General features: G+C 43.2%; 1 protein-coding gene across 4 annotated transcripts in view; it reads right to left on the bottom strand.

The window, feature by feature from the left end:
• The window catches only part of EPS15L1 (epidermal growth factor receptor pathway substrate 15 like 1), a 425,390-nt gene that overhangs the window by 162,812 nt on the left and 248,668 nt on the right, over positions 1 to 13,910 (bottom strand). For all 4 annotated transcript variants that reach the window (XM_030218157.1, XM_030218156.1, XM_030218158.1 and 1 more), the window contains one exon: positions 9,674 to 9,756. In XM_030218157.1, coding sequence (XP_030074017.1) covers positions 9,674 to 9,756 — 83 coding nt within the window. The remainder of the gene's footprint in view (positions 1 to 9,673; positions 9,757 to 13,910) is intronic.

Below are 13,910 nucleotides of genomic sequence, written 5' to 3'. Positions count from 1 at the left end.
TCATAGAGATATTTAAATGTTCTGGTTGAGTAATGGTGGAGTGAGGATAGAAGTCTGAGAGCTCCAATCTCCCCTACCTTTCTTTGCAATTATCCTCCTTCATAGCTATGCTTTGGTATCGGGGTTCACATCTACTTTATTCTCTACTTTATTGAGTGGAGGAGTAGCCTAGTGGTTAGTGCAGTGGACTTTGATCCTGGGGAACTGAGTTCGAGCCCCACTGCAGCTCCTTGTGACTCTGGGCAAGTCACTTACTACTACTACTACTATTTAGCATTTCTACAGCGCTACAAGGCGTACGTAGCGCTGCACTTAACCCTCCATTGCACCTGGTACAAAATAAGTACCTGAATATATGTAAACTGCTTTGAATGTAGTTGCAAAAACCTCCGAAAGGCGGTATATCAAGTCCCATTTCCCTTTCCCCCTACTGCCCCAGCATCATCTCAGCTTAGTTGGGGGGTTTGGATGGCTGCCCGAATGACTAAAAAACAACAAGAGAAAAAACGGGCACTGGATGCTACAATGGAGGAACAGAGCAAGCCTTCACCGCCAACACCAAGCTCCGAGTGGGCAGCAGAAATAATCGCTGAAGTGAACGCTGCTTTGGAATCGTCCCTGAGTAAACAATTTCAGTGAATATTTGATAAATTAGACAATATGAATCCAGTTTTAAAAGCCTAAGACAAGCAAGTGCTTCAGCAGCGGGTTAGTAACGTTGAGGACATTCTGAGGGCTTTAGATGACCGTCGTCCTGGCGTGGATTCTAAGCTAAAGAGCCTTGAAGATAAACTAGACGAGCTAGAAAATTGTTCACGGAGAAATAACCTTTGCCTAGTTGGATTGCCCGAAAGCTCTTCTGGATTTGGAGCTGTGGACATCTTTAGAAACCTGGCTTTTGAAGTCACTTTCTCTCAGCTGTGACAACGGGGCGTTACGGGCAGAACGGGCACACCGCCTGGGATCGCGCCAGGATTCTTCTAACAAACCACAAGTAATAATCTTTAAATAACTTAATTATACTCACAAGGTGGACACTCAACAGGCGATTCGAGGTGGAAAACAACTGCTTCTAGGACTACTCCACGACTGTCTCTTTAGCGAGAAAAGTTTTTGATCAACCAAAAGATATTCTTTACCTTAGCTCATCCGGCATGACTGCAAATATTTCATAATGATGTGGCCCATCTTATGATTCTGCTTCGGAAGCTTTACACCTTGTGGATCAGCTGTCATCTTCATCAACACACAGACTTTGGCAGCAGCTTCAACGGCATGGCGAGAATGAGTAGTTGGTTTGAACTGAGAACAAGTACCTATTAATTGGAATCCAAATTTTCTACTACAGTGCAGATTGGGCTGTGTGGGATTTTCATTCCTATATTCAGTTACCCGGTGAGCTGATTTGAGGCCTTTGGTACTAGATGCTGTGAAAGATTAGGGGAGCCTGGTTCCCGGATTAGTCAGGATTATTTGGTTTTTGTTTCTTCAACAAGGAAAGCATTTGCTCCTGTGTGAACTCATTTGATCCAGCAGAAGGAATGATTTATCTTAGCTTACCCTGCTAAATTGAGACATTTCCATGATGGTGTCATCCATACATTTGACTTTGCAGTAGAAGCCATGCACTTTATGGATCTTTTGGCGCCTTCTTCTTCACATGGATCTGCCGAGCAGTGTATGCAGGGACTAGTGTTATCAGACACAGATTACCAGAGCTGACTGTATAATACTTCCTCCGCTAAGGACTTGAAAGATCTGGGAAGATCAGGGACACTAGTTTTTGTTATAGTTTGGAGCCATCACTATGCCTCTTTGCTGGTCAAGTGTTCTGTACAGAGGAGACTCTTGAGAACACTTAGTTAGGGTGTTAAAATTAGGGGTGCTTAGCTGGCTGAGAGTAGTAACAGATGGGGGAAGTACATTGTTCTTTCTTTAATTAGATAGGGAGAGGGGGGGCTCTGTGCTATATAGACGCCAGATGGGTAGTCTTGATTTCTAAGGATTGGGGACAAGTGAGGTGGCGCATTGGCATGGGGATAAGGGGTTTACTGGGTGTTAAGGGGAGGTTTTTTTTTTTTTTTCTTTTATCACTTATGTGGGGAGCTCCTCAAACTTCGGATCAGATGGTGAAGGGGATGGCCAGGGCTGGGGGGGGCGGCATTTCCTGTAGGAAACAGTTTCTTATTACCTTCTTATCACAACTCAATATAGCTTTTTGACTAAATGAGTCCTTTAGAAGTTTCTTCCTGGAATGTTGGTGGGGGGGGGGGGGGGGGGGGGGGGGGTAACCTCTTTGGTTAAAAGACAAAAAGATTTTACAATTTTTGAACAGACAGACCATTGATATTGCATTTTTGCAGAAGACCCACCTTTCCTCTGATAAACATCGAAAATTTTAGAGGTGGCGAGTAGGATCCTTACTGGAATCAATCCCCTGCATCGAGGAGGGCTGGGGTGCTTATTCTTTTTAGGAAATCCATACATGTTGAAATACACTCAGTGATTCGGGAACTGGAAGGCCGTTTTATGGTGGCCAATGTCACAATTAATAAAAAGCCCTTAACTTTATGTAATATATATACTCCAAAGTTCTATGACAAAGTTTTTTTTGATGGGTTAGTAATGACGCTTTTATCCTTTGTCACCCGAGATATAATTGTTGATGGGGATTTTAATGTGGTATTAGACCCTGCAACAGATCGCTCCCATCCCCGTGGAGATACATGGGTTCACCAGTCTAGGGGGCTGCCTGTACTCTGCGATGCCCTGAATATGGTGGACACATGGGTGGAAGTGTCGATTGTCACTCCGACAGGCTTTATGCACAGGGGTCCGAGCCCCGTGATCACGTCCCTCCAATCCGGGTGTTCACCGCCCAAACCGAACTCAGCTTTGGAGCATGTAGCTCCCTCAGGTGTATCTACACGGGCCGGGGCCAACCGTCACGTCGCCCATACTCCAGGAAGTCTGGAAGATGATTTTTTTTTAACCCTGGCATTTTACTTTCCTCCTACAGGCACCTTTTAAAGACCTCCCAAAATCACTTCATGGGAGCAATTTTCTACAACCACTGAGAGTGTTATGGAAAAATCTTTCTAAATTGTGGGGTCTACTTCCTTACCCCTCTAGATTACTTCCACTTCAGGGGAACATCCACCTCTCCCCGTGACTCACCAATGCAGTCTTTTGCAAATGGGCAACTTTTGGGATTACTCATTTGAAACATGTACTTCACACTGATGGCCCTTGTTGCCTCTGGAAACCCTGGGGGAAGGCTTTTCGGCTTCTTTGGCAGGTAAGTTTGCTGATCTTCAATTGCGCCATTATGTGGCTTCATTAGATCGTACAGCCCTGGCGGCAGATCATCATGATAAGTTAAATCTGCTTTTTGGTATAGGGCGAGAGAGATTGATTTTCGGTCTCCGCTCTTTATAAAGCTGTCCTTCAATTTTATCCCTCTAAAACGTTTTTGGTGGTGTCAGTAAGGTGGGAAGAATATTTAAATAGATCACCTCCTTTTCTCAATATTGGTAAATTAATTGCTCGTAAACTCCAGCTGTCAATAATAGCAGATTTAAGAGAATGTCAATTTAAACTTTTACGTTGTGTCTATATATCTCAGACTCAATTGTTCCACATTGGGGGGGGGGGGGGGGGGGGGATGTGGCACCCCCCCTTTGCCCAAAATGTTCTACCTGCTCCAATTCCTTTTTCCATGCTTCTTGGGGCTGGTATATTGTCCACAGATTCTGGACTCAGGTGCTCCATTACATGGAGGATTTATTAGGCATGTCTATTCCTTTATTCACTGCGGGTATTTTGTTAGATCAATATGAGGTTTTCCTCTGGGTACAGTGCGGTCCTACTCTGTTTCTTCGTAAGGCAGCTCTTTTGGGTAAGAAGTCGATTATTGTGTGTGGACAGTTTCAAATTTGCCATCTTATTGGGGTTGGAGAAATTTTCTACAAAAAAAAAAAAAAAAAGAAGTGGGCAGTGTTCTTAAACTTAAGCATACGTTTTTGGCATTTTGGGAGTCTTATATTTTTATTCTCTCCTCCAAGGCTAGGAGTTTGGTTCTTAATACTCTTTGAGAAGACCTAATGGCTGGGGCTTTGAGTCTTGGTGGTTCCCTGAGAGGAAGTAATATTTTGTTTTTCTTCTATCTTCTCTATCTTGTGTTAGTTTTGGTTTTATGGGTGTTTTGGGCTGCTGGGAAGAAGAGGGTGGGTTGATCTTTTTCAACAGATCATTGTACTTTGTAGACCTGTGGATCTAATTTTCTTCTTGGGACCTTGTTTGAGAAGAGTCTGCTTAATCAACACTATATCATTATCAAATCCTTTATTTAATAGTATGGCTTTGTTTCATTCATTCCCCAGACATATACCCTTGGAGGGTTGTATGAGTTCAGACCCCCTGTGACACTGATTTTGGTATTATAGGGAAGGTTGATGTCGAAGGGAAGGCTTTTTGGGTTGCTAACACTTTTAGCCCATAGGTTGCTATGGTTGGGTTAGCTTTGGGTTGCTTCGGTCCTTTTTCAATACAATGATTAATTCATTTAATGATTACAACTGATAAATATGGGGGGCGGGGGTAGGTGGCCTCAGAATGACATCCTATAGTATATCTCCTATCAAACTGAGCTCTCTTTTTCATCATGCACTGCCATTTCCTCCCCTCACCCTCCCCACTGACAGTTTGAACTTCGTGGGTGTGGCTTGGATCTCTTTCAGGGAGAGAAAACTAACAACTTATAGCAGCAGCTTCAGAGAGCATTTTCCATCTCACAGATAGGCTGCAGAGAATACCTTCTCCTGCTTTAGACTTAGCCTGGCCTCAGAATGACATCCTATAGTATATCTCCTATCACCTTCTCCCACTACTCCAACCAGAGTTACACCTAATCACACTGACCACCCTTCAACATCTTCTGTCCTTCTGTGACTGTTCTCTTGTGCTTGACTGCTTAAATATTTTAAATTTAAATGCTTTACTTTTTGTCTATTAGATTGTAAGCTCTTTGAGCAGGGACTGTCTTTCTTCTGTGTTTGTACAGCGCTGCGTACACTTTGTAGCGCTCTAGAAATGTTAAATAGTAGTAGTAGTAGGTTTCAGAAATGAGGGTGGGGGGTCTGATTTATAGTCATCCTTGTTAAAATCTTTGACTTTGCTCTGTAAGAATAAATCCTTTGCTGTCTGTTGTGCTCTTACGTTGGTTCAATAAAACAGAGTTAAACTTAAATATCTCAATCATGTCTCCCTTCTCCCACCTTTCTTCCAAACTATACATAATGAAGTCTAAGTCTGTACCCATACATTTTATGATGAAGATCACTGATTATTTCAGTAGCCACCTGCAGTCATTCAGATGTCTCGCTACATAACTGGAGTATGTTTCAGCTTACAGAGTTCAACTTTTGACTCGTCTGTCCTTAGAACATTCTCCAAAAAAGTTTCGAGGTCATTCAGGTGTGTTTCTGCAAATGTGAGACGAACACTGATGGTACTCTTGGATAGCAGTGGTTTCCACCTTGCTACTCTTCCATGAATCCCATTTTTGCCCTGTCGTTTTCTAGCTTTGGCTGAGGCTAGAGAGGCCAGCAGTTCTTTGGATGTTCTTCTGGGATGTTTTGTGACTTACATAGTAACAAAGTAGATGACGGCAGAAAAAGACCTGCATGGTCCATCTAGTCTGCCCAACAAGATAAACTCATATGTGCTACTTCTTGTGTATACCTTACCTTGATTTGTATCTGCCATTTTCAGGACACAGACCGTAGAAGTCTTGCCCAGAACTAGCCCCATTTACAGGACACAGACCGTAGAAGTCTTGCCCAGAACCAGCCCCGCCTCCCAATCTCGGCTAAGCTTCTGAGGATCCATTCCTTCTGCACAGGATTCCTTTATGTTTATCCCACGCATGCTTGAATTCCGTTACCGTTTTCATCTCCACCACCTCCCTCAGGAGGGCATTCCAAGTATCTACCACTCTCTCCGTGAAAAAATACTTCCTGACATTTTTCTTGAGTCTGCCCCCCTTCACTCTCATATCATGTCCTCTCGTTCTACCGCCCTCCCATCTCCAGAAAAGGTTCGTTTGCGGATTAATACCTTTCAAATATTTGAACATCTGTATCATATCACCCCTGTTTCTCCTTTCCTCCAGGGTATACATGTTCAGGTCCGCAAGTCTCTCCTCATTCGTCTTGTAACGCAAATCCCATACCATTCTCGTAGCTTTTCTTTGCACCGCTTCCATTTTTTTTTACATCCATAGCAAGGTACGGCCTCCAGAACTGAACACAATACTCCAGGTGGGGCCTCACCAACGACATATACAGGGGCATCAACACCTCTTTTCTTCTGCTGGTCACACCTCTCTCTATACAGCCTAGCAACTTTCTGGCTACGGCCACCGCCTTGTCACTCTGTTTCGTCGCCTTCAGATCCTCAGATACTATCACCCCAAGATCCCTCTCCCCGTCTGTAACTATCAGACTCTCCCCACCTAACACATACTTCTCCCGTGGATTTCTACTCCCTAAGTGCATCACTTTGCATTTCTTCGCATTGAATTTTAATTGCCAAACCTTAGACCATTCTTCTAGTTTCCGCAGATCCTTTTTCATGTTTTCCACTCCCTCCCCGATGTCCACTCTGTTACAAATCTTAGTATCGTCCGCAAAAAGGCAAACTTTACCTTCTAACCCTTCGGCAATGTCACTCACAAATATATTGAACAGAATCGGTCCCAGCACCGATCCCTGAGGCATTCCACTACTCACCTTCCCCTCCTCCGAGCGAATTCCATTCACCACCACCCTCTGGTTTCTGTCCGTCAACCAGTTCTTAATCCAGTTCATCACTTCAGGTCCTATCTTTAACCTGTCCAGTTTATTCAAGAGCCTCCTGTGGGGAACCGTGTCAAAAGCTTTGCTGAAATCTAAGTAGATTACGTCCATAGCACGTCCTTGATTCAATTCTCCAGTCACCCAGTCAAAGAATTCAATGAGATTCGTTTGACACGATTTCCCTTTGGTAAAAACATGTTGTTTCGGATCTTGCAACTTATTGGCTTATTGACTTGCTGAATGAGTTGTCACTGTGCCCTTGAAGTAACTGAGAAGTGCGTTGTCACTGTGCCCTTGAAGTAACTGAGAACTGCCCACTCCTGAGAAGATTCACTATAGTTCCAAGTCTTCTCCATTTGGACATAATGGCTCTCCACTGTGGTTCGGTAGAGTCCCAGAGCTTTAGAAATGGCTTTCCAGACTCATATTTCAGCAACTCTTTTTCTCATCTCTTCTAGAATTTCCTTTGATTATGAACAGCATTTTTGTAGAAACTTTGTGGTAACTACTTAATCTCAAGATAAGGTTCAATATATATAGTAAGATTTAGGTTCAACAGTGTAGGTGCAATCATGCCTGGATGTTCAGCTGAATCAAATCATTAATTAAATTTGGTCACTGGTTGACTAACTAAGGGGGCAGTTACTTTTTCATATGGGTAATATGGGTATTGGATAATTTTGTTACATCTTGTTTAAAGGTCAGAAACCATTCAGTGCAACATTTATGCAATAGGGGAAATCACAAGGGGGAGAAACCTGTTTCATATCAGTGGTGTAGCTAGGCCTGAATGGGCCCAAGTTGGAAAAGTTAAGATGGGCACCTATAACAATCTCTCTCCCAAGGTAGTGGTGACTGACGAGAGGGAAAAGACCCCTTCAGAGCTCTAGTAACCAAACTCTGCAAAATTCACATTCCAGACCTATCTAGAAAATCTGTCATAATAAAGCAACACTAACATCCATGACTCAAATAAAAAAAACCCTACTTATAAAAGGCAGCACCCTGGACATCACCTCAGGAAGGCCAACATACAAACCCCTCCATTGCAAAACACTATGCACAAACTTATGGTAAGGTTCTGAGTGTGTTTTTGCACACCACAACACTAACTCCCAGTACTCAAAGAGCAACAACATTGTCTGTGAAAATGCAACACTTTAAATATCACACTGTGCCCTAAAACACCAATACATCACCTAGTGTGAAAACAGAATAAACAAGACTGCTGCAAATCTCTACACAAAAACTGCATGCTAAAAAAATACCACACATGCAAAACACAGACCCTCAACACATATGTTACTGTCTGTGGTCCCTTGTTTCAGAGATGCGAAGGCAAAAAAACCAACTGGAAACCTCAAGTAGTCAGACTCTGCATATACAGCAATACTAGAGAAATGGAACCCAACATTTTCTTCTACATTTGTTGGCTGAGCATTTTATTTTTCCATTTGCTTTGATCCCAGTGTCCCTTCTCATTATCTCTGTGTCTCCTGTTTTTGCAAGATCTCCTGTTCACATGGCATTTCTTCACTCGCCATCCCTATCTGTCCTTTCCAGAATTTTCCCTCTCTCTGTCCCTATTCTCCCCCCATACTCAGCATCTCTCCTCTATATCCTTATTTAGCCCTGTATTATATCTCCGTCCAGAATCCCTTTTCTCCCACATCTCCCATCCCAGGGCCAGTCTCCCTCTCTCTCCTCTCTCTCCCCTGCCTGCCCCCCCCCCCCCAATGGTTTAACATCTGTCCCTCTTCTTCTCCCCCACCCCCAATATTTCTCTCTCTCTCTCTTCCCTCCACCTTGTTTGGTATCTCTTCTCCTCTCTTCCCCATTTCCCCTGATACAATTTCTTTCTCCTCACTCTGCAGTTCCAGCATTTCCACCCTCCCCACCTGGGTGGTTTAGCATATCTCCCTTCCCTTATTCCCCACTGGATCTCTGGCATTTCTCCCTCCCCTCATAGTCCTCTAAATTCATGTGGGTCAGCAGCAAATATGAAAACAGGCTGGCTCTACCCACAGCCTTCTCTCTGTTACGTCCCACCTACAGGAAGTTGCATCAGAAAAGGCAGGACGTAACAGAGAGAAGGTCCCATTCACCTGAGACAGCCTGTTTTCATGCCTACCGACAACCCACATGAGTTTGGAGGACTGCGAGGGACTGGAGAGATGACAGACCTGTGGGAGGGGGAGGGAGCTGCCAGATTGTGGAGGTATGGGGTACAGAGCCTGATAGGAAGGCACCGCTTCAATAGTTAAGTGCCAGTCTCACTTAATGGAAGCTACAATCCCTGCACCACAACATATAGAGACTCCAGTTTTATCCAGGACCAATATGACTACTACAATTCCCCTGAACATGAAAGTAACCTCACCAATTCTCTCAAAAATGTTATATTGTGTCCTATAAATTGTCACAGTATTTGGCCAATGGCAAATACCCACATTTTTTTAAGACCCCAAGGACTTGTAAACTGGTAATTATAACCAGTCAGCTCTTTTTTTTTCTTTTTATTTCCTATTATTTCTTACCAGTGTTGGCACTATTCATTTAATTTATGCTCAATGCAACCCACAGGCTGTCCAACAGACAATTTGGCACATGATTGCTAGATATTACAACTCGGCCTCCTCCCCCAAAAAGGTGGTAAACTGCTGCAGTCATCCCACACCTAAGTACAAAGAGCTGCTCCAGGACAGACTCCAGGATCTCCTGTGTGGCAGCAAATGACAAAGTTTCTGGGCCACTTTCATCACCTTCTAAGATGACCACGTCACTGAAAACATAGTGTCACATTTTGTAGTATTTACCTTTGACATCTGGCTAAAATCTGCAAAGCCCTCATTGCTACTGAAGGAGCTGCTACCAAAAGGGTCTGTTGTTCCAAAAGGATCTGAAACAAGTTCAAAATATTAGCAATAAGAGTTAATTCATTTATTTCACAAAAATTAACATTACTGGCAAAACTCAGTTGCTGACCTGTATCAGATTTTCCCTAAAGACAACAGGATATCAGCCACACAAGAGGGTGGCGAGCTCATTTTATAGATAAGCAATTTAGTTTTTGTCCATTAACAAGGAGGGTGATCGGCCACATAAGTGGGAATTCCTAGTTCTGTGTTGCCTTCCAACAAAAAAGAGGAGAGGAACCAAACTACCAATGGGAAGAACATATTTTTCAAAGGGGGGGGGGTGCTTTTTCTGTTTTATTTATATACTTGCTTTCTGGAGAGTGAGAAAATAAAGACAACTCAAAATAATAAAGAAGAACCCCATGGAGAATAGAGTTGGATTCTAACTCTGAGACTGGCCAAACCTACGGTGGTGGTGGGAATCAGTAATAATAATGGGACGCAAATGTGTGAATATAGGCTATGCCACAGTCTTGCAAATCTCCTCAATAGAAGCCAGATGGAGAAATGATACAGCCATGGCTCTGACATTATGAGCCTTGACCTGCCCATCCAGTGCTAGACCCATCTGCTATCCAATGGAAATCAGTTGAAATAATGATAATGAGGTTACAGATATGTGCCCGCTGCACTAAGGTGAACCCTGACTGAGTCAGTCTTTGGGCCAGGCTGAGAAAGATGTAGAAAATAGTCAAGTGGAGTTTTTGTGGAATATGGGAAAGTCTGAGAGATGATTTAGTTACATACTCTGGCTTATTCCCACACAGGAGTGATCCAGTTCCTTCCTATTTGTTCAAGTAAAACAATTGTGTCATTATCTCTCAGGACTAGGTCAATTTTTTTGGCCATCTGATCTCTTAAAGACTTTGCAGTGTTCAGTACTGCCCTGAGTTTCAGGAAACCTGGATAAGAAAAGCTCTTAAACATAAACTACTAGGCCAAGGTTGAGGCATCTACTGTTATGATGTTTTCATATAGGGGCATACGAAATAGTAAGTCTCAAATCAAATTATCATGATCTAGACACTCTACCTGACAACACAGCAGTCTCATTTAAAACCTGTATGACCTGAAGTCACTCAGACATTAGGGTTTGTTTCATAAGGAACTATGTAAAATGTGCAACATGAACTATTGCTGCTATGTAGCCCAACATGCCCCGGGCTGTCTACTGCTAATACATGACCTTGAATTTCAATTCAGCAACTAAAGCTCTTACGAATTCCAATTAAGTGGCACAGTCAAAATTGTCTTCATATAATTTATTTGCATCTGTTAATCACAACAATCTGATTACTTGAAGCAATGTACACCGGTCCATAAAATATATAAAACGAACATGTAAAACAACCAGAAATCAAAACTACAAAAGCAACACATGGCTAATGATTAATCAATACCCATCCAAGTTTATAAAAAAAAATTAATATTGTTGGACAAGCCAAGTTTTAACTCTTTCTAAATGCCAAATAATTATCCAGCAATCTAACACATTTTATTTATTACATTTGTACCCTGCGCTTTCCCCACACATGGCAGGTTCAATGCGACTTACATAGTAACAATAAAAATAACAACAAACTCTAGGGCTTCTTTTGTGCTAGTAATGGCACTTTTTTTTCTTGCCCGCCCATTACCCATATCTCCCACAGCCGCCGCCGCCGCTGCTGCTTCTCCTGATGAGGAAAGCTCCAAGGCCTTGAGCACTACATTCAGACTGTACTCAGGACAAGGGGTCAGACACATGAAACACCTCTGAAAATCAAACCACATCTAGAAAAACCACACAGGAAGCTCATTAAGTATCTGTACTTGCACAGTGCCCTTAAGGAGCAAATCACATCAACTATTTTATTTCTCCATTTCCATCTGCTGGTCGGCAGACAACACCCACAGGTTTTGGACTAGTCTGATATGGGCAATAAGGAAATAAGGTATCTGCCTAAGGCTCTCTCATCTTTCCCTTTTCCTTAGGAAAGTTCTGACACTCTATGATCTGTTTCTGGAGAATTCCATAAGAAAAACCTGAAAGGTTTCCTAATACTTTCCAAAATGGAATCTCATACTGAAGTGTAGTCCTGGACTAGGGATTTAGCAATACTCGATGACAGAAAATAAAGTAGATAGTTCTTCCCTGAAAAAGAGAAGGGCTAATATAGGAGAATCTCTCTCTCTCACTCTACCAGCAGAGTTAGAGAAGCTGCCTTAGGAATAAGAGATGTTACATACTCTGAACAGAAAGGATACCAAAGGTGGTGAATCCTAGTTATCTAGTGTATTCAAACATCTTCGCCTGTATATTGAAATATCTGTAGCTACAATGAGGGCAAAGAAAGAATTTCCCTTTAGATTCACCTGTAGGTGCTATAAGACAAGGACAAATAGTTCAGGAAAAAAATAAACTTCTGCTCACAAGCTTCTCCCAAGCAGCCAGATCTCAAAGGGATTAACCAAGAGATTTGAAGCACACACACACACACACAAAAATAAATAAATAAAAAATACTTGGAAGTCCTACAGAAAAGCCTGCTGGTTAGACTCATCCAATGTACGGCTGAAACAAATGCTTCACGGAAGGCGCACGCCATAATGGCCGTTCCCTCAGCAGATGATGATTGGGAACTGCAGGCCCGACCATCTGGAGCAAAAACCTCTAACTTGTTTAAAACCACTTTCCTGCTCGCTAGAGGGCTTCCCTTCGGTTCGCAGTACAAAAGGTTTCACTGTGGTTAAAGGTGCTGCTTTCAGAAGCATATTGCCTGTCTGCACTCTGGGTGTCACATTCAGCAGGCTCCACTGGGGCCTCCAAATTACTATGACCATGATTCTCTTCAGGTGCACTGGCCACACTAGAAATCAAAGCCGGTGTTGTGGCCTAATGCAGCTGGAAGGCATTACTTTCAAACTTCCCAAAACGAATTCATCTGGTTTCACAAGGTCCATCGGGGCTAGCAAAAGCCAAAAGGACTCACTTCTGAACCTTAGATCTGAACAGTCCATTAATAGCTTACTGCAGGTAACATAATACTCTCCAGTTCTGTCCTCAAAAATTATTTGAAATAATTTTTTATTGTAACATGACAGCAGGAGAACAATTGCACATATTTACAGGTCACAGATACCTTCTGACACCCGCTGTCCATACTGAGAGATTCCAAGAATGACTACAAACATTTTCACCCTTAAACCCACCCCTTCCCTCTCTCCCCCCACTTGTGATGCATGGAAGCCTGACTGCCTTCAATGGAATATCTGATTTCTAGCAGCAGGCTGCAGAATAGAACCAAAGCGCTCCGCTCCCAACAATGGCGAAAACGTTGCCTGAGGACGTGGAGGCCTCTGAAAAATTCTGAGCCTCCATAACCAGCAAAGAAGTCATTTGTGTCTGCAAAAATGAAAAATCAGGGGTCGAGGGCTCCCTCCACTGTTGCAAAACAGTCTTTTTTGCCATCAGCACCAGTCTCTGGAAAACGTCTAAGAGGCCCAGGGGTGTGGGTGTTGGTAATTGATAGTCTTCAAACATAACCTAGGGGCTCTTGTAGAGGGAGCATCCCCACAGTGCCTCAGACTCACGCAACACTTCTGCCCAAAAAGCCCTGTTTTCTGGGACACATCCAGAACATATGGTCCAGTGAAGCCAGGGTATTCAGGCACCGTGGGCACTCTTCCGAGTTCGCAAATCCTGCCTTGTGTGCTCATCGCGGCGAGATGTAGAGCCTCAAAAGAAATTTGTACTGTATTTCCTACAGTTGGGCATTGCAGGTGGTTCTATATATCTGGTGCAAGCAGGTTTGGATGTGCTAGCTGGACAGTTGTGTTGACAAGTCTAAGTTCCAATTCCTAGCCAGCCGTGCATAATCCAACTCTGATGAAGACTCCTGCAGATACTTGTGATGAAAGGCTAAAGGCACCAAGTTCTGAGTTCAGTGTGAGTGCTTCGCTCAGTGTCTCCTGAACATCTTCACACAAGTCTTCCCAAGGCAAACTGTTCACATAATGCTGTAGTTGAAAATGGGCAAAAGAGTCTGTGGGGGGCAGTTGATAACGAGTGCTCTGCACCTCAAAGGGTTGCAGTTTACCATCCTCCGTAAGCAGCTGGAACAGGTACTGAATCTCCAGAGTCTCCCAACGAGCA

Source organism: Microcaecilia unicolor, chromosome 11, assembly GCF_901765095.1.
Source record: "Microcaecilia unicolor chromosome 11, aMicUni1.1, whole genome shotgun sequence".
NCBI lineage: Eukaryota > Metazoa > Chordata > Amphibia > Gymnophiona > Siphonopidae > Microcaecilia > Microcaecilia unicolor.
The sequence above is the reverse complement of the archived record's forward strand: the minus strand, read 5'-3'. Positions and strand labels throughout refer to the sequence as shown.